The sequence below is a fragment of the Oncorhynchus clarkii genome, chromosome 32 (genome assembly GCF_045791955.1).
Source record: "Oncorhynchus clarkii lewisi isolate Uvic-CL-2024 chromosome 32, UVic_Ocla_1.0, whole genome shotgun sequence".
NCBI lineage: Eukaryota > Metazoa > Chordata > Actinopteri > Salmoniformes > Salmonidae > Oncorhynchus > Oncorhynchus clarkii.
Window position 1 is genome coordinate 23,966,325 of NC_092178.1, and position 22,310 is coordinate 23,988,634.

The 22,310-nt window shown below is 45.8% G+C and overlaps 1 protein-coding gene across 1 annotated transcript in view; it reads right to left on the reverse strand.

Annotated features, from left to right (window-relative positions):
- Positions 1-22,310, reverse strand: part of LOC139392418 (ubiquitin-conjugating enzyme E2 E2-like) — a 90,649-nt gene that overhangs the window by 39,178 nt on the left and 29,161 nt on the right. Inside the window, exon 4 of the mRNA XM_071140393.1 lies at positions 12,186-12,318. Within this exon, the coding sequence (XP_070996494.1) occupies positions 12,186-12,318 (133 nt within the window). The remainder of the gene's footprint in view (positions 1-12,185; positions 12,319-22,310) is intronic.

Below are 22,310 nucleotides of genomic sequence, written 5' to 3' on the forward strand. Positions count from 1 at the left end.
AAGCCGTGCCGAAGTGACAGGGACGGCATCCCCATTCGGGCTGCCATCCCCGCTAAAAATCAGGGTAATTTCGATACGAAAAACAAAAAACTTAATTTTACCACAACAAAAAAAGTACAAATAATAACCTTAATCATGCACAGAAGAAAACCAAGAAAATGCCACCAAGAAATAGCAAACCGAAAGAAAGTTGTGAATATCTAACTCTCCACAACACACGCACTCCTTCACTCAAACAATTCCCAGCATGCACCAATCACTCCCAGCATGCAGAGAGAGAGAGAGAGAGAGAGAGAGAAGGAAAGGAAGAGACAGAGAGAGAGAGAGAGATAAGGAAAGGAAGAGAGAGATGGAGAGAGAGAGACAAGGAAAGGAAGAGACAGATGGAGAGAGAAAGAGAGAGAGAGACAAGGAAAGGAAGAGACAGATGGAGAGAGAGAGAGAGCGAGAGAGAGAGAGAGAGAGAGAGAGAGAGAGAGAGAAGGAAAGGAAGAGACGGAGAGAGAGAGAGAGATAAGGAAAGGAAGAGACAGATGGAGAGAGAGAGACAAGGAAAGGAATAGACAGATGGAGAGAGAAAGAGAGAGACAAGGAAAAGAAGAGACAGATGGAGAGAGAGAGAGACAAGGAAAGGAAGAGACAGATGGAGAGAGAGAGGGAGAGAGAGAGAGAGAGAGAGAGAGAAGGAAAGGAAGAGACAGATGGAGAGAGAGAGAGACAAGGAAAGGAAGAGAAAGATGGAGAGAGAGAGAGAGAGAGACAAGGAAAGGGAGAGACAGATGAAGAGAGAGAGAGAGACAAGGAAAATAAGAGACAGATGGAGAGAGAAAGAGAAAGAGAGAGAGACGAGGAAAGGAAGAGACGGAGAGAGAGAGAGAGACAAGGAAAAGAAGAGACAGATGGAGAGAGAGAGAGACAAGGAAAGGAAGAGACAGATGGAGAGAGAGAGAGAGAGAGACAAGGAAAGGAAGAGACGGAGAGAGAGAGAGAGAGAGAGCGAGAGAGACAAGGAAAGGAAGAGACGGAGAGAGAGAGAGAGAGACAAGGAAAAGAAGAGACAGATGGAGAGAGAGAGAGAGAGACAAGGAAAAGAAGAGACAGATGGAGAGAGAAAGAGAAAGAGAGAGAGACAAGGAAAGGAAGAGACGGAGAGAGAGAGAGAGAGACAAGGAAAAGAAGAGACAGATGGAGAGAGAGAGAGAGAAGGAAAGGAAGAGACAGATGGAAAGAGAAAGAGAGAGAGACAAGGAAAGGAAGAGACAGATGAGAGAGAGAGAGAGAGAAGGAAAGGAAGAGACAGATGGAGAGAGAGAGAGACAAGGAAAGGAAGAGACAGATGGAGAGAGAGAGAGAGAGACAAGGAAAGGAAGAGACAGATGGAGAGAGAGAGAGAGAGAGAGAGAGAAGAGCAGAGCAGAGGTCAGGATCAGAGCTCCTGCATTTTTCAGCATTTTCTTTAAAAAAGATAGATTAGGAGTTAGATAAACTTGGATTTTTTGTCAGGAACACATACTGGATTCTACCCTCTTCAACATAACCCCTACTTCAAATCAAAACTTAAAACCTACAACCTGATTTTGGACGGAATTACAGAATCACCTGGAAAGTTCACAACTACCAAGGATTTATTACCCTATACAGCAAATTCTCTGGAAAACAACAGAAACCTGAAAACACCATCCAACCTGGAACTGAGTGAGTAATGTTTAGTCTGAAACGATAATTTATTTCCAAAAGCCAAGAAGAAAAATACACAACATTACTTTATAAGGACTGAATTCTAACATAATTCTACCAAGCTTGATACAGCTTCAACTAGCACTGACGTGTCAAGTAAGAGGTGTCAAAGCCCATTAGCCCAACAATGGCAGGAGAGTCACACAGTCTACCCCAACCAAATGGAGAGGCCTTAGAAGCCCCCTCCCGCTGTTCAGAGGTAATTAAAATACAGTACCCTTTGCATGTAAAGAATGATAAGGCAAGAAAAGACCACAAGAAGAAGCTCCTTATGGAAAATCAAGAAACACTTTTTGCTGACTATTACAAAAATGGGAACATCAGCAACCTTATCTTCCACACAAACCATCCCCTGGCATGGCACAGTGCCATATTAGCACACTACCTCTTTGTTAAGAGAGGGGGGGTTAACGAGGGGTGGAAACTCAGAATACTTGATAACGAGGACTCTGAGTTAAGTAATATAAATATCTATAAATCCGGAACAGTAATGGTACAGAGTAACCACAAACAGTTTCAGCTGGACTTTCACCTAATCAAAGAATTAGCCCAGCAGGAGAAGCTCTCCCTTGATAAAGATACCCCCACACCGAGCGGGTCAGACCAGACCTCTTCATTATGTAACCCCACAGATGAGCAACCCCCAGCGGAGAGTCAACCTCCCAGCACAGATTACCACTCCCTCATTGAAACGAAGGACAAATTCACCCAGCTGGAGGTAAGGCAGGTGGAGCTGGAACAGCAGGTGATTACACTTCAGTCAGCACAGACCCAGACAACAGTCCAGCATAACAACAGCCCCTTAACCAGACCCGGAGAGCTGGAGGTGGACAGAGACATATCTGCACTTTGGTGAGACAGTGGTGAGACAAATACAACAGGAGAAAGAGGAGCAGAACAGAGCACTAGAGGAGAGTATCAGACTGCTGGTGGAGGAGAGGTTGAGGGGGATGGAGGAGAGGGTGAGGGGGATGGAGGAGAAGTTGAGGGGGACGGCGTGTGACAGAGAACAACCCACTAGAGAGGTGGCCACCCCCACAGAGAAGCCAGCAGAACAGCCCACCTCAGCACCCAACAAAAGTCTCGACACCACAGCAGAACAGTCCACACCAGACCCTGACCATAGAGTCGACACCACAGCAGAACAGTCCACACCAGACCCTGACCATAGAGTCGACATTACAGCAGAACAGACAAATGAAGAACCCCAAGCCCAGAGGCTCTCACCCCCTCTGAGCACCCCCCCTGTCAGCCACCCTGATAGCCCTTTTGACAACCCCCCCACACCCACTGAGGACAAACACAAGACACAGATTGTACTACTTATGGACTCAAATGGGAAATATATAGAAGAAAAAAAACTTTTTCCCAAACACAGTGTGTCTAAACTCTGGTGTCCAAACACCCAGCGCGCCCTAGACCTTCTGTCTGAGGCCAAACTAGGCTCACCCAGCCACATAATAATACACACAGGCACAAACGACCTGAGAGCACAGCAGGAAAGAGTGGCCACAGCACTGAAGGAGTGATTGAAAAGGCTTCTTCTACTTTCCCTAACGCACAAGTGGTTATCTCCACCCTGCTACCACGAAAAGACTTCCACCCTGACACAATACAGCGGGTAAATGCAAGTATTTCCCGTGACTGTGCCTCAAAACCAAACGTTTTCCTGGCCCACCACTCCACCCTGGACTTGAACAGCCTCTATGACCAGGTCCACCTCTACAAGGCAGCAGTGCCCACCTTTGCCCGAACTCTAAAGGACATCGCTCTCAAACGTATCCCCAACACTTCACACAGGAGCAACAGATCAATAGACACCCCATCCAGACCAGCGAGACACCCTCCCAGATCTGCAGGACCCCCCCCCTGGACCTACACATAGAGGACCCACGCCAAGAGGAATTACATCCAGACCACAGTACACCCAGACACATCCACACCCCCACCCCAACCAATCAACACCCCCCCACGTCAACCATGCCCACACCCCATTTAGGCCCCCTCAGATCAGACCTATGCCACTCCTGCCCACCCCATGCACCCCACCCCCGCAAAGAGGGCCTCAACATGGAAGCCACACATACGCCCAGGTAGTGAGCGGGCAAACAGTCCCAACCCCCACTCTCACACTCGCCCAAGCCAATGGCATGTACCAGATGCTCAGCAGGCTCTGCTCACACTTACTGGCCTGAGGCCAAACCACGACCAACAACATTGGACACTCTATGGAACAAAAAGCCTTCACTATATTATCCTGGAATATCCAAGGCCTGAGGTCATCTGCCTTTGGCCTAAAGAGCAGAAACCCGGACTTCACCAAAGAAATCGGTAATACAGACATTGTCATGCTGCAAGAAACCTGGTATAGAGGAGACGGACCCACTGGTTGCCCTCTAGGTTACAGAGAGCTGGTAGTCCCATCCACCAAACTACCAGGTGTGAAACAGGGAAGGGACTCAGGGGGTATGCTAATTTGGTATAGAGCAGACCTAACTCACTCCATTAAATTAATCAAAACAGGAACATTCTACATTTGGCTAGAAATTCAAAAGGAAATTATCCTAACAGAGAAAAATGTCCTCCTGTGTGCTACCTATATCCCCCCACTAGAATCCCCATATTTTAATGAAGACAGCTTCTCCATCCTGGAGGGGGAAATCAATCATTTCCAGGCCCAGGGACATGTACTAGTCTGTGGCGACCTAAATGCCAGAACCGGACAAGAACCTGACACCCTCAGAACACAGGGGGACAAACACCTGCCTGGAGGTGACAGCATTCCCTCCCACATATGCCCCCCTAGGCACAACTATGACAACATAACCAACAAAAACGGGTCACAACTCCTGCAGCTCTGTCGCACGCTGGGTATGTACATAGTCAACGGTAGGCTTCGAGGGGACTCCTATGGTAGGTACACCTATAGCTCATCTCTTGGCAGTAGTACTGTAGACTACTTTATCACTGACCTCAACCCAGAGTCTCTCAGAGCGTTCACAGTCAGCCCACTGACACCCCTATCAGACCACAGCAAAATCACAGTCTACTTAAACAGAGCAATACTCAATCATGAGGCATCAAAGCCAAAGGAACTGAGTAACATTAAGAAATGCTATAGATGGAAGGAATGCAGTTTGGAAACCTACCAAAAAACAATTAGGCAACAACAAATTCAATCCCTTTTAGACAATTTTCTGGGTAAAACGTTCCGCTGTAATAGTGAAGGTGTAAACTTGGCAGTAGAAAATCTTAACAGTATATTTGACCTCTCAGCTTCCCTATCAAATCTAAAAATCTCAAATAGAAAACCGAAGAAAATTAACAATAATGACAAATGGTTTGATGAAGAATGCAAAAATCTAAGAAAGAAATTGAGAAACCTGTCCAACCCAAAACATAGAGACACGGAAAACCTGAGTCTACGCCTTCACTATGGTGAATCACTAAAACAATACAGAAATACACTACGGAAAAAGAAGGAACAGCATGTCAGAAATCAGCTCAATGCAATTGAAGAATCCATAGACTCCAACCACTTCTGGGAAAATTGGAAAACACTAAACAAACAACAACACGAAGAATTATCTATCCAAAATGGAGATGTATGGGTAAACCACTTCTCCAATCTTTTTGGCTCTATAACAAAGAATAAAGAGCAAAAACATATACATGATCAAATACAGATCTTAGAATCAACTATTAAAGACTACCAGAACCCACTGGATTCTCCAATTACATTGAATGAGTTACAGGACAAAATAAAAACCCTCCAACCCAAAAAGGCCTGTGGTGTTGATGGTATCCTCAATGAAATGATCAAATATACAGACAACAAATTCCAATTGGCTATACTAAAACTCTTTAACATCATCCTTAGCTCTGGCATCTTCCCCAATATTTGGAACCAAGGACTGATCACCCCAATCCACAAAAGTGGAGACAAATTCGACCCCAATAACTACCGTGGAATATGTGTCAACAGTAACCTTGGGAAAATCCTCTGCATTATTATTAACAGCAGACTCGTACATTTCCTCAATGAAAACAATGTACTGAGCAAATGTCAAATCGGCTTTTTACCAAATTACCGTACAACAGACCATGTATTCACCCTGCACACCCTAATTGACAACCAAACAAACCAAAACAAAGGCAAAGTCTTCTCATGCTTTGTTGATTTCAAAAAAGCCTTTGACTCAATCTGGCATGAGGGTCTGCTATACAAACTGATGGAAAGTGGTGTTGGGGGTAAAACATACGACATTATAAAATCCATCTACACAAACAACAAGTGTGCGGTTAAAATTGGCAAAAAACACACACATTTCTTCACACAGGGTCGTGGGGTTAGACAGGTATGCAGCTTAAGCCCCACCCTCTTCAACATATATATCAACGAATTGGCGCGGGCACTAGAAAAGTCTGCAGCACCCGGCCTCCCCCTGCTAGAATCCGAAGTCAAATGTCTGCTGTTTGCCGATGATCTGGTGCTTCTGTCACCAACCAAGGAGGGCCTACAGCAGCACCTAGATCTTATGCACAGATTCTGTCAGACCTGGGCCCTGACAGTAAATCTCAGTAAGACCAAAATAATGGTGTTCCAAAAAAGGTCCAGTCACCAGGACCACAAATACAAATTCCATCGAGACACTGTTGCCCTAGAGCACACAAAAAACTATACATACATTGGCCTAAACATCAGCGCCACAGGTAACTTCCACAAAGCTGTGAACGATCTGAGAGACAAGGCAAGAAGGGCATTCTATGCCATCAAAAGAAACATAAATTTCAACATACCAATTAGGATTTGGCTAAAAATACTTGAATCAGTCATAGAGCCCATTGCCCTTTATGGTTGTGAGGTCTGGGGTCCGCTCACCAACCAAGACTTCACAAAATGGGACAAACACCAAATTGAGACTCTGCACGCAGAATTCTGCAAAAATATCCTCCGTGTACAACGTAGAACACCAAATAATGCATGCAGAGCAGAATTAGGCCGATACCCACTAATTATCAAAATCCAGAAAAGAGCCGTTAAATTCTACAACCACCTAAAAGGAAGCGATTCACAAACCTTCCATAACAAAGCCATCACCTACATAGAGATGAACCTGGAGAAGAGTCCCCTAAGCAAGCTGGTCCTGGGGCTCTGTTCACAAACACAAACACACCCTACAGAGCCCCAGGACAACAGCACAATTAGACCCAACCAAATCATGAGAAAACAAAAAGATAATTACTTGACACAGTGGAAAGAATTAACAAAAAAACAGAGCAAACTAGAATGCTATTTGGCCCTAAACAGAGAGTACACAGCGGCAGAATACCTGACCACTGTGACTGACCCAAAATTAAGGAAAGCTTTGACTATGTACAGACTCAGTGAGCATAGCCTTGCTATTGAGAAAGGCCGCCGTAGGCAGACATGGCTCTCAAGAGAAGACAGGCTATGTGCTCACTGCCCACAAAATGAGGTGGAAACTGAGCTGCACTTCCTAACCTCCTGCCCAATGTATGACCATATTAGAGAGACATATTTCCCTCAGATTACACAGACCCACAAAGAATTCAAAAACAAATCCAAATTTGAAAAACTCCCATATCTACTGGGTGAAATTCCACAGTGTGCCATCACAGCAGCAAGATTTGTGACCTGTTGCCACGAGAAAAGGGCAACCAGTGAAGAACACACACCATTGTAAATACAACCCATATTTATGCTTATTTATTTTATCTTGTGTCCTTTAACCATTTGTACATTGTTAAAACACTGTATATATATGTAATATGACATTTGTAATGTCTTTACTGTTTTGAAACCTCTGTATGTGTAATGTTTACTGTTAATCTTTGTTGTTTTTCACTTTATATATTCACTTTGTATGTTGTCTACCTCACTTGCTTTGGCAATGTTAACACATGTTTCCCATGCCAATAAAGCCCTTGAATTGAATTGAATTGAATTGAGAGAGAGACAAGGAAAAGAAGAGACAGATGGAGAGAGAGAGAGACAAGGAAAGGAAGAGACAGATGGAGAGAGAAAGAGAAAGAGAGAGAGACAAGGAAAGGAAGAGACAGATGGAGAGAGAGAGCGAGAGAGAGAGACAAGGAAAGGAAGAGACGGAGAGAGAGAGAGAGAGAGAGAGAGAGAGAGAGACAAGGAAATGAAGAGACAGATGGAGAGAGAGACAAGGAAAGGAAGAGACAGATGGAGAGAGAGAGAGAGAGACAAGGAAAGGAAGAGACAGATGGAGAGAGAAAGAGAGAGAGACAAGGAAAGGAAGAGAGAGATGGAGAGAAAGAGAGAGAGGAGAGAGAGAGAGAGAGAGAGAGAGAGAGAGAGAGAGAGAGAGAAGGAAAGGAAGAGACAGATGGAGAGAGAGAGAGAGACAAGGAAAATAAGTGACAGATGGGGAGAGAGAGAGAGAGAGAGAGAGAGAGAGAGACAAGGAAAGGAAGAGACAGATGGAGAGAGAGAGAGACAAGGAAAAGAAGAGACAGATGGAGAGAGAGAGAGAGACAAGGAAAGGAAGAGACAGATGGAGAGAGAGAGAGAGAGACAAGGAAAGGAAGAGACAGATGGAGAGAGAAAGAGAGAGAGAGAGAAAAAGAAAGGTAGAGAGTTGGAGAAAGAGAGAGAGAGAGAGATACGGAAAAGAAGAGACAGTTGGAGAGAGAGAGAGAGAGAGAGAGACAAGGAAAGGAAGAGACAGATGGAGAGAGAAAGAGAGAGAGAGAGAGAGAGAAGGAAAGGAAGAGACGAAGAGAGAGAGAGAGAGAGAGAGAGAGAAGGAAAGGAAGAGACGGAGAGAGAGAGAGAGATAAGGAAAGGACGAGGCAGATGGAGAGAGAGAGATAAGGAAAGGAAGAGACAGATGGAGAGAGAGAGAGAGAGACAAGGAAAGGAAGAGACAGATGGAGAGAAAGAGAGAGAGCGAGAGAGAGAGACAAGGAAAGGAAGAGACAGATGGAGAGAAAGACAGAGAGAGAAAGAAGAGAAAAGGTGGCAGATAGATAGAGACAGACAGAGTGAGAGGCCCCACATCCTGAGGCAATCACTAAACTAAACTCTCTCAGGGTCGACCCCCAACCAACGCACCTGCATAGAGTATTTTCTCAATAATATCCCTGAACATAGCCACTCGCGTAACGCATATTCTCTGGCCCCCCCATAAGGTCGGAGTCCAGGCCCCTATGACCAGTAGGTCCAGGTTGCGGGCCCGACTATTTTCTATACTGAGTACTGCTAACCCAGAGTCTTTCCTGAGACATTGTACATTATATGTCCATTGCGCTGCACACAATTTAAATTTAGTCTTGAATGATGGTTGCCAAGATACAGTATACCAGAGAAAAGGGACTGTTGATATTGCAACCACATAACTCAAACGCTGGTTAACCAGTATGAAAGAAATCGCAAACAACTTTTTTTATTCATGTCCTCAAGAACTGTTGTCTGCTAAAGATAACAATCTGTTTGCATCTGACAATTGATTGACTGTCCAGTATCCAGAAGATCTGTCCCCAGAGCTTCCTATACAGTTAGCCTCTTTCCATATCGTGTTGAGTCCGGCAATTAAAGAGAATGAGAGGCTCAAGGATGTTACAGAACTGCTGAAGAACTCCCTGAAGGTGCCATCAAGCTGTTTCCGCCATCCCTGTAACTGTTGTTTCTGCAGACAGATCGTTTTCTAAACCATAACTCAGAAAGAACTACCTAAGAAGCATTAGACTCTCAGTCTGATATGAGCTTTAGAACACCTGAGTAAATTCCATTTATTCCTAGCCTTGACCACGGCATTTGTTCACTGATATGCCCTCATACTTTCAATCAGCTGTGCTTCCCTTTGTAGTCTGTGATAGTTTGCAAGCCCTGCCACAGATGATGCAAACTCTATTGCACTCCACACTGCCCTTTCCCACCTGGACAAAAGGAACACTTATGTGAGAATGCTATTCATTGACTACAGCTCAGCGTTCAACACCATAGTGCCCTCAAAGCTCATCACTAAGTTAAGGATCCTTGGACTAAACACCTCCCTCTGCAACTGGATCCTGGACTTCCTGACTGGCCGCCCCCAGGTGGTGAGGGTAGGTAGCAACACATCTGCCACGCTGATCCTCAACACTGGAGCTCCCCAGGGGTGCGTGCTCAGTCCCCTCCTGTACGTCCTGTTCACCCGCAACTGCATGGCCAGGCACGACTCCAACACCATCATTAAGTTTGCAGACGACACAACAGTGGTAGGCCTGATCACCGACAACGACGAGACAGCCTATAGAGAGGAGGTCAGAGACCTGGCCGGGTGGTACCAGAATAACAACCTATCCCTCAATGTAACCAAGACTAAGGAGATGATTGTGGACTACAACAAAGGAGGATCGAGCACGCCCCCATTCTCATCGACGGGGCTGTAGTGGAGCAGGTTGAGAGCTTCAAGTTCCTTGGTGTCCACATCAACAACAAACTAGAATGGTCCAAACACACCAAGACAGTCGTGAAGAGGGCACGACAAAGCCTATTCCCCCTCAGGAAACTAAAAAGATTTGGCATGGATCCCGAGATCCTTAAAAGGTTCCACAGCTGCAAACTCGAGAGCATCTGGTTGCATCACTGCCTGGTACAGCAATTGCTTGGCCTTTGACCGCAAGGCACTAAAGAGGGTAGTGCGTACTGCCCAGTACATCACTGGGGCTAAGTTGCCTGCCATCCAGTACCTCAACACCAGGCGGTGTCAGAGGAAGGCCCTAAAAATTGTCAAAGACCCCAGCCACCCCAGTCATAGACTGTTCTCTCTACTAACGCACGGCAAGCGGTACCCAAGTGCCAAGTCTAGGACAAAAAGGCTTCTCAACAGTTTTTACCCCCAAGCCATAAGATTTCTGAACAGGTAATCAAATGGCTACCCGGACTATTTGCATTGCATTTCCCCCCCAACCCCTCTTTTACGCCACTGCTACTATCTGTTTATCATATATGCATAGTCACTTTAACTATACATTCATGTACATACTACCTCAATTGGGCCAACCAACCTGTGATCCCGCACATTGGCTAACCGGGCTATCTGCATTGTGTCCCGCCACCCACCACCCCCTCTTTTACGCTACTGCTACTCTCTGTTTATAATTTATGCATAGTCAGTTTAACCATATCTACATGTACATACTACCTCAATCAGCCTGACTAACCGGTGTCTGTATGAAGCCTCGCTACTTTTATAGCCTGTCTTTTTACTGTTGTTTTTATTTCTTTACTTACCTATTGTTCACTTAATACCTTTTTTGCACGTTTGGTTAGAGCCTGTAAGTAAGCATTTCACTGTAAGGGGTACACCTGTTGTATTCGGCGCACGTGACAAATAAACTTTGATTTGATTCAATTTTTTTTTTAAATCAGTCCCATTCCTGAAGCCCAAGAAACAAACACTTAGCATCCTAGCACATATGGACATTAAAACGGTTGATGAAGGACTTTTTGGAGGGTTACTGTCAAAATTATTTATAGACATCAATGACAGGTGTATGGGCTTCCAGAGCTGGTGGACCTCCCAGCTTTACGGGGGCTGCAGGGGTGTCCAGTACTCCAGTGAACAGAGCTGAGAGACTGCATTTACCAGCTTTTCTCTCAGTCAGTTGTTATTTTCTTCTATTCAAATCGTTGTTTTGTTGCTCAACATGCTCCTAGTCCAAAGTTATTTCAAAATCTTCCAGCTCTCAAAATATCTTCTCCAAGGCAAGCCATATATCTTGTTAGAGCAGGGCTGCCCAACCCTCTTCCTGGAGATCTACCGTCCTGTGGGTTTTCAGTCCAACCCTCTTCCTGGGAATCTACCGTCCTGTGGATTTTCAGTCCAACCCTCTTCCTGGAGATCTACCGTCCTGTGGGTTGTCAGTCCAACCCTCTTCCTGGAGATCTACCGTCCTGTGGGTTTTTAGTCCAACCCTAATTTAACACACCTGATTCTGCTAATTAGCTGCTCAACAAGACCGTAGCTAGCTGAATCAGATACGCTAAATTAGGGTTGGACTGAAAACCTACAGGACAGTAGATCTACACGAAGAGGGTTGGACAGCCCTATTTTAGAGTATTCCAGTTATCATGATTTAAAAAAATAGAACGGAACACATGCGAAACATCCTTAAATACGTGCTAAAAATAAAGATGTACTTGTCTATTTGTGTTTCAGAGGCGCCATTGATGCACCTGTAACTGTTTGTCTCTAAAATAGCCGGTATTTCAAGCCCTGAAAGCCTAACCCAAGGCCCAAATCCAAAATATAAATAAACAGAATCCGTCAACATGGGCTCCTGAGCAAGCACCAGTCTAGCATACATACGTGTGTGTGTGTGTGTGTGTGTGTGTGTGTGTGTGTGTGTGTGCTTGTGCGTCTGAGCATGCATGCATGCATATGTCTGTGTGTGTGTGTATATGTGTATACCTTGGGTGGTTTGAAGGGGTAGTCTGGTGTGAAGGCGATATCTAGGAAGAAGACTCCTCCCTCGTATACAGAGCCTGGTGGTCCCAGGATGGTGGATCTCCACTCATAGATGTTGTCTCCTTTTGGACCCGCACTGCAATGGCACAGTAGAAAAAAGAAAGAAATTCAGTGTACAGAATGTATTTAGAAAGCAGGAAATGACATTTTAATCATGTTACTCAATTCCTGATTCAGCCGTGTGTCACGCCCTGACCTATTTTGGTTTGGTCAGGGCTTGAGTTGGAGTGGGCATTCTATGTTTTTGTGTTCTATGTTTTCTATTTCTGTGTGTTTGGCTGTGTGTGGTTCTCAATCAGAGGCAGCTGTCTATCGTTGTCTCTGATTGAGAACCATACTTAGGTAGCTTTTTCCCACATGGTTTTGTGGGTAGTTGTTTTCTGTTTTGTGTCTTTCTGCACCAGACAGAACTCTTTTGGTTTTTGTTCATTCTCTTTGTTATTTTGGTTAATCAGTGTTCAGTTCCAATAATAAAGATGAACACGTACCACGCTGCACCTTGGCCCTGACCTTCTTCCACCAACAGCCGTTACAGAACTACCCACCACCAACGGACCAAGCAGAGTGGTAAAAAGGAGGAATGGACATGGGAGGACATTCTGGATGGGAAGTGTTCCTACACATGGGAGGAGATCCTGGCTGGAAGGGATCGCCTCCCATGGGAACAGGTGGAGGCAGCCAGGAGAGCGGAGGCAGCAGGAGAAGGGAACCAGCGATTTGAGGGAACACGGCTGGCAAGGAAGCCCGAGAGGCAGCCCCCCCCAAAAAATTGGGGGGGTCACACGAGGAGTGTGGCAGAGTCAGGTTAGAGACCTGAGCCCACTCCCTGTGTTTACCGTGGCGAGCATGGGATTGGTCAGGCCCCATGCTATGGGGTGATGTGCATGGTGTCTCGGCCGAGTATTCACAGGCCGGTGTGCTCGGTGCCAGCGTCCCGCATTTGCCGGGTAGAAGCTGGCATCCAGCCAGAATGGGTGGGGCCAGCTCTGCGCTCGAGACCGCCAGTGCGCCTCCAAGGCCCAGTGTATCCAGTGCCTCGGCCAAGGAAGAGGCCTCCTGGATGTCTCCCCAGCCTGGGGAGTCCTGTGCCTGCTCCCAGAGCCAGGTCTCATGTGTCTCCCCAGCCCGGTGGGTCCTGTGCCTCCCTCCAGCCCGGAGCTGCCAGAGTCTCCTTCCTGTCCGGGGCCCGCGGCGAGGGTCCCCAGTCCCCGGGGTCCACGTCCCACACCAGAGCCGCCACCGCAGATAGATGCCCACCCAGACCCTCCCCTACAGGGTTAGGTTTTGTGGCCGGGGTCCGCACCTTTCGGGGGGGGGGGGGGGGGGTGTACTGTCACGCCCTGACCTTAGATCCTTTTTATGTCTCTATTTTGGTTTGGTCAGGGTGTGAGTTGGGGTGGGCATTCTATGTTTTCTATTTCTGTGTGTTTGGCCGGGTGTGGTTCTCAGAGGCAGCTGTCTATTGTTGTCTCTGATTGAGAACCATACTTAGATAGCTTTTTCCCACATGGTTTTGTGGGTAGTTGTTTTGTGCCTTTCTGCACCAGACAGAACTGTTTGTTTTTGTTCATTCTCTTTGTAATTTTGGTTAATCAGTGTTCAGTTCCAATAATAAAGATGAACACGTACCACGCTGCACCTTGGTCCTCACCTTCTTCCACCAACAGCCGTTACACCGTTTGTGTGTTGTGAAAGATAGAGGTAGGTAGAAGCCAGAAGGGGGTCTCTCTTATCAACCATCCAATCTGCTATTCAATCTATTCTGTATACCTCCATATTCATTACCAGATATGTGCCCAGGTAAATAAGAGATTGCATCTGTAAGCAGTTATCTACAAGATCAATTTCAATTCACAGATAACTGAATTGAAGTAGATAATAAACAATACAAATGAACAGTAAACATTACACTCACAGAAGTTCCAAAATAATAAAGACTTTTATGCCATTTGTCTCTATACAGTCTCTCTCTCTCTTGCCGCACACAGTGGCAGATTGCCCTCCCTGTAGTACATGACAACTACAGTGTAGACGAGAGCAGCTGGCTGCTGCTGAGCTTAATTGTTACATTGCCTCCTACTACACACAGTGGAGAAAACAGATCTAATCCTATTTTCCCGAAGGAATCAGGCCAGACACACCTCTGTCTTATACCGCTCTTACTTTCATCACTTAGAGAAGAGGGGGATTGGGAGCGAGTGAGGCAGAGACAAGTAGAGAGAGAGAAGGGTTAAAAGAGAGAGAGAGGCTGGAAGAGAGACAGAGAGAAAGGGAGAGACGGGGGCAAAGCAGTAGAAAGCGAGAAAGAGATCGAGAGGGGAGGCATTAATGCAACGCGAGTGAGAGTATCACTAAAGCCATTCATGTGAAATGGTAGCCTGCAGTAAAGGGGTAGGCCTCTGTATTTTCTGTCTAGCTCAGTTTGGACAGTTAGGAATTGTGGGAAACAAGCTTAGAAAGGAGAATTCTCTCTTTTGCCAGAGATGACACATTGTGGTCCATGTACTGTAAATAGTCTGAGGCGGGGAGGAGGGAATGAGAGAGAGGGCGGGGGGGCGGGGGGGGGGGGGGGGGGAGAATGAGAGAGAAAGAGGCAGAGTAGAGAATGAGAGGGAGAGAGAGGGGAGAATGAGAGTGAGCGAGAGAGAGAGGCGGAGGGGAGAATGAGGGAGAAAGAGGCAGAGGAGAGAATGAGAGGGAGAGAGAGGGGAGAATGAGAGTGAGCGAGAGCGAGAGGCGGAGGGGAGAATGAGAGGGAGAGAGAGGGAAGAATGAGAGTGAGCGAGAGAGGCGAAGGGGAGAATGAGAGGGAGAGATAGGGGGAGGAGAATGAGAGAGGTGTGCCTCCAGGAGACAGACATTTGGCTGTAGTAAATAGTTCTGGACCTCGTCACGCTCTAGCCTGTTGTTGCCCAACATGACTGAATGATTAAGGAGAGATCTATGTTTGTGGGTCAAATCAACCCATCACTGTCGGTGGTTGAGACAGACGTTTTACATGGCACTCTCTACTAGTCCTCTTATGGTTGGCCAAAATAGTTATTTTCTCCCCTCTCTTCCCACAGTAAGTCTATATATAGGCTACAGACTGCATCTGGATATGATTAGAGCACCACCAGCGACACACATTTCTAACCCCGGCTTGTGGAACTACTGGTTTCCCTATCCAGTAGCATAACAAACTACTGTACTGCATCAATGTGTTTAATCACCGGTCCTCACTCTGCCACTGTGGTGGGTAGTAAAATCCTAACCACACATAAAAGCATAATTTTGGAGAAACAGGCCTCAGTGACATCGGAGACGGTTGATGATGTAATATTAGTGTCATAAAGACAGTCTTTTCCCTCTCTGTTCATCAACTCCCTCTACCAAGGCTTCCTCATCCCTCACTCCTCCCTACCTTCTCCCCCTGCCCCTCTCTCCCCCACACCCACACCATCACACAGTCTCCCCCTAACCATAACCCCCCCCCCAAGATTCTTCCTCCCTCACCCCTCCTCCCTCATCTCCCACGGCTTCTCCTGAAAACTATTTTTATTCAGGCGGCAGCTGGGCATCGCATGCAAAGAAACAGGAACTATCACAGACATCTCGAGAGTTTGGACACTTACACTGGTAGCAGTGTGGATAGAGGAGATGTCCCAGACTGACACTGGTAGCAGTGTGGATAGAGGAGATGTCCCAGACTGACAATGATAGCAGTGTGGATAGAGGAGATGTCCCAGACTGACACTGATAGCAGTGTGGATAGAGGAGATGTCCCAGACTGACACTGGTAGTAGTGTGGATAGAGGAGATGTCCCAGACTGACACTGGTAGTAGTGTGGATAGAGGAGATGTCCCAGTCTGACACTGGTAGCAGTGTGGATAGAGGAGATGTCCCAGTCTGACACTGGTAGTAGTGTGGATAGAGGAGATGTTCCAGTCTGACACTGGTAGCAGTGTGGATAGAGGAGATGTCCCAGTCTGACACTGGTAGCAGTGTGGATAGAGGAGATGTCCCAGTCTGACACTGGTAGCAGTGTGGATAGAGGAGATGTCCCAGTCTGACACTGGTAGCAGTGTGGATAGAGGAGATGTCCCAGTCTGACACTGGTAGCAGTGTGGATAGAAGAGATGTCCCAGTCTGACACTGGTAGCAGTGTGGTAGAGGAAATGTCCCAGTCAGTCAGAGGGAGGTATTATATGACAGAGGATATCCCTGACACCACTACCTCTCCTGTTGAACACATACACACGCACGCACAAACACCCTTATACACGAAATACACACACACACACACACACACACACACACACACACACACACACACACACACACACACACACACACACACACACACACACATTTAATTGGGCTGCAATTTCTGAGGCTGGTAACGCTAATGAATTTACCCTCTGCTTTTCATCAATCCAGATGCCCAGATATTTATAAGGGGGTGTAACGTGTGCGCTGGGAGTTGGGAAGCAGGTTCAGGGAGTGAATACATTTAATGAATGAATGAAACATAATACAAAAAAAGAAACACGATCAACACACAGACAAACTGAAACACAAACAACACCTGGGGCAGGTAATCAAGGAGGTGATGGAGTTGAAGAGGGTTAAACCAAGGCCTCATACCTTTTAAAGGGTTAATAAATTATGTTATGATAAACTGTAAGGTCTCCTCTCCTAAGAGACCTCTGTGTGTGTATTAACACCTGTTTTGAGTGTTGTGCCCTTCAGACATTATCAGATTCATACATACTCATCCTGTCTGGGCCCCACCTGGCTATCTGAGGTTCTGTTAATACGACTGGTTTTCTGAGAACACAAGGCTGCTGCAGGCCTGATGAAAACAGCCACCTGTCAGAAGATGCTTAGACTCATTCACCTTGTTCTGACCCTATACTTGAGATGAAAGGTCAAGTTTCGGTCAAACCCACTTCTGAGCTTTTAATTGCTGAGAAGATGGTTGCAGATTTCAGGGAGAGGTTAGATTTATTAAAATGCTGTTGCCAGGGAAACTCACGCAAGGAGGACTGGGAGAGGCTATATGAGTTACAGGATGTCTTAGACATTTTGCAGAACCTGGGGAGAGCTATCATATACTGTACTTTGTACCAACTTCTGCCTACAATTGTATTACTAAAGGATCATTTTAATACTTAAACAAAGAGTCTGTGTTTCCTTTCCATTACTAATGTATGTTTGATATGTTTGTTTGATGTGCGTGACAATGGTGACAAGTGTGCGCAATAATCTGCAGCCTGGTGACCTAGAGGCTGGAGAGGGGGCACACGTGACAGCTGCGATACGATCAATGAGGGCACCATCCGATGTACAGTACTAGTCAAAGGTTTAGACACACCTACTTATTCCAGGGTTTTTCTTTATTTTTTACTATTTTCTACATTGTAGAATAATAGTAAAGACATCAAAACTATGAAATAGCACATATGAAATCATGTAGTAACCAAAAAAGTGTTAAACAAATCAAAAGATATTTTAGATTTTAGATTCTTCAATGTAGCCATCCTTTGCCTTGATGACAGCTTTGAACACTCTTGGCATTCTCTCAACCAGCTTCACCTGGAATGTTTTTCCAACAGTTGTGAAGGAGTTCCCACATATGCTGAGCACTTGTTGGGTGCTTTTCCTTCACTCTGCAGTCCAACTCATCCCAAACCATCTCAATTGGGTTGAGGTCGGGTGATTGTGGAGGCCAGGTCATCTGATGCAGCACTCCATCACTCTCCTTCTTGGTCAAATAGCCCTTACACAGCTTGGAGGTGTGTTGGGTCATTATCATGTTGAAAAACAAATGATAGTCCCACTACGCGCAAAGCAGATGGGATGGCGTATCGCTGCAGAATGCTGTGGTAGCCATGCTGGTTAAGTGTGCCTTGAATTCTAAATAAATCACTGACAGTGTCACCAGCAAAGCACCCCCACAACATCACCAGTCCAATGTCCATTGCTCATGCTCACCGGTCCAATGCCCAAACAAGTATTTTCTTCTTATTGGTGACCTTTAGTTGTGGTTTCTTTGCAGCCATTCGACCACGAAGGCCTGATTCACTCAGTCTCCTCTGAACAGCTGATGTTGAGATGTCTCTGTGTAACGGATGTGAAATTGCTAGCTAGTTAGCGGTGTTCGCGCTAAATAGCGTTTCAATCGGTGACGTCACTTGCTCTGAGACCTTGAAGTAGTAGTTCCCCTTGCTCTGCAAGGGCCGCGGCTTTTGTGGAGCGATGGGTAACGATGCTTCGAGGGTGACTGTTGTTGATGTGTGCAGAGGGTCCCTGGTTCGCGCCCGGGTATGGGTGAGGGGACGGTCTAAAGTTATACTGTTACATCTGTTACTGGAACTCTGTGAAGCATTTATATGGTCTCCAGTCTGAGGTGCAGTCAACTCTAATGAACTTATCCTCTGCAGCAAAGGTAACTTTGGGTCTTTCTTTCCTGTGGCGGTCCTCATGATAGCCAGTTTCATCATAGCGCTTGATTGGTTTTGCGACTGCACTTGAAGAAACGTTAAAAGTTCTTGAAATTTTCCGCATTGTCTGACCTTCATGTCTTAAAGTAATGATGGACTGTCGTTTCTCTTCGCTTGTTTGAGCTGTTCTTGCCATAATATGAACTTGGTCATTTCCCCTTTCATGGAGTGACTCATTATATAAGTGAAGTGTTGTATGTTTTCAGGCCCAAGGGTACTGCATGGATGTCAACAAATCACTAGGGAACAACAACTCACTAAGGAGCATATCCTGAGTGCTTACCCTGCATAACTCCATACTAGAGATCGAGGGAGAGAGAGAGAAAAGATGACGGACGGACAGACAGGTAGACAGGCAGGCAGGCAGACAGGCAGGCAGACAGACAGACAATGGGAGTACAGTAGTATTACCATGTACTTATACTCCACCATGTAAAGCTAATCCCTCCCATTCCAGATTATGGGCTAACTGGATTATACCTGCCTGTGGATAGATGATACTGCACCAGCTAGCTACTGCGGCACAGAGACACATTGCCAAATCCATCCATACACGTCAGTGACCACTCTCCTCTCCTCTGCCCCCCCACACACACTCTCATCTCCTCTTCTCAAACCTTGTTTCACTAACACATTGATTCATGCATATTAACCTTAATATTAACCGTGACCTGATCAGTTGTGATTCATTCACAATCATCCCTGTGGTCGCCATATGACCTTTGACCTGGTTTATCCTATTAAATGTCAATTCAGATTGGAATTACTCAGATTCCATTACTCAGATTCCATGTTTCTACACTGATCTCTGTGATGTCAATCATCATCAAAGAGAGAACCACCAATGTGATTATTATTGACTGGTCAACGTGAATTGATTACATCATCTTTTATTGTGCTCATAAATGCCTTGACAATGCTTCAGTTACAGCAGGTCTAGGGGGCTCCTGAAGACTATAAGTAACCAGTCACCAGCGCACGCACACACACGCACGCACACACACACACACACACACACACACACACACACACACACACCACACACACACACACACACACACACACACACACACACAGGATCGTTATAGTGAACAATCAGCAACACAGTCATTGAGTCTCATTGAGGTCTCGTGGAATACTCCACTGTTAAAGGCTCAGAAAGAGGGGAAAATACCCAAATTCCTCAGACAGAAAAGCTCTTTTCAGTGTTTTGTTCCTTCCAGCTAAAAGGCCTGTGTCCGCTTGGTACTGGTCTTTGTGTGTCCTCGTTTGGCCAGCTAAATGCTCACAATGCACACTTTCATCAAGAGCAACATACAGGCTGGGAGGAGGGAGAAAGAAAGATCCGATGCCCTCTGACCTTTCAATGAGCGGTAAACCAATTGTGTTCCCATTGTCTTCGGCCCCATCACCTAGCAACCCATCCCTGGAGTATGTGTGTGACTGTGTGTGTTCCATGACTGGAAAAATACTGAATTGCTAATAGTCACGCATCAATGGTTTGTAATTTGGTTCATAACTTCCACTTACATGACATCCATCAATTGAATTATTATGAACAGATCATGTGGAAATCAAGTGACAACTTTATTAGGTACATATTGCAGACAGCATCAGCCAGACAGCAAGCGATGCATTAGGCCTACATGCCACTCACGCTTACTCAACTTACCCCCATATAAAGAGAATATTATCAACTTCAATCATCAGAAGGGGATGAAATCAACTATTTTGGTTTGTGAATTATTTGGTATGACAAGAGCTAGACATTTAAAGGTAATTTCCCATTGAGCCGACATATACAGGGTTGACAATGAATGTGGTCTTTGCGAACATGGGAACATTGCATTTTGTCCGCTATGTACGTTTTAAAGGCAATCGGGTTGAATCTAGCCCCTAATCAGGATTTCAGCTTTCTCTCACAGTGCAGTCACAAGCTTCATAACCATCAACCTTCGTATTCTCCTCCTGCTTCTTCCCTGAATGACATGGAAAGAAAGTCTGTCTACGTCTCTCCACTTCTGTCTCTGTCGTCTGTGTTATGTTTACAAACATGCAGCAACAACTCCCTAGCTACAGTAACCTATTACCACTCTCCGAATACTTCACTGCCCTGTAAATAAATGGACAAGACACAACGGTCTCAGTCCAGTCCAGGTTAATACCCTGCTTCCCAAGCTTCCCCAGTGATCACTTGAGTGATGATAACCTCTCATGTTGCCATTACTGCACCTTACAGGTAATTCATTAACATGACTTGTGTAGGTGTTGAAACACTAACAGTGAGCCATAAAACAGAGTGCAGAGAGAGGAGAGGACAGCGGGAGTCAGAGGAAGACGGAGAGAGAGAGAGAAGAAAGAGAGGCGAGCAGGGGATTATGTCAACACACACAAGTGCGCACGCAAGTATGCACACACACGCACTCACGCAGTCTGAGATGAAGAGAGATCAATTGGAGCAGAACTGTGTGTCTGACCTCCAATTTAACTATATAGCGTGAGGATCAGTTATAGGCTGAGAGGGGCAGACAGGGTGGACCAGGGTCACTAGGCTTTAGAGCTGAGAGGACCGTGGAGACAGACACATTGGTCTGAGGAGTACATCAAATCAAACAGCCTGTGAAAGTAGAGTACAGTATTATAAACTATTTCAACTACCATTGTTCTGTAAGGAGACTGCCAGGAGACTCAATAGCAATCCATATCTTTTTCAATTTCACACACACACACACTTCCAAAAACAGCCATTGTAAAAACTACATAGAAGTGTTCCTTGGCAGCATCACATCAGTGAGAGCAAAGCCAGCCTTGTGAGCCCATGGCCAGAGTCATGATTCCTGCTAACTTCTGCTCCTGTTTTTGTCCCAAATCAGACCAGTCCTGGTGGTATCTGTCATGGCTTTTATCTTAACGTCTTTTCATCTTCTTCAAAAACTGAGAGCGAAAGATTGAATCTTCTTTGAGGGAGAGACTAGATCCTTATCTCACAGAGAGATAAAGAGGAGGGTAGCAGTCAGTCAGCAACAATACATCAAGTAACTCTGCAGTTTACACCAGTGGGGGCTGGTGGGAGGAGCTTTAAGAGGACGGTATCAAACACATCCAACATATGGAAACCAGGTTTGACTCGGTTCCATTTATTCCATTTCAGCAATTACATTGAGCCCGTCCTCCTATAGCTCCTTCCACCATCCTCCACTGGTTTACACCTTCTGTGTACTTAGAAGAAACCTTTCCTCACCTCTAAAAACTGCTATCCCTTGCAGTCCAGTCAGCAGGCAAAGCACTTTGGGGCGAGGGAGGTAACATTAAATTAAGGGAAGCAGTGAAATCTCTGTCTTAAATTTTATGCTACAAGCAATGAATGGCTTTAACTGCAACACTCAAGGAGTGATACAGCCAGGCAAGACAAAATAAATAGGAGTGCATGAAACAAAGCAATAATGTGCAAGAACTGGCCCCTCTGGTTGTTCACAGATCCCAAGGAGAAGGACTGGGAAAAAGGGTGTTTTTTTAATCTCTTATCTCCACACTGCACACACAGCAATGTGTGTGTGTGTGTGTATGTGTGTGTATGTGTGT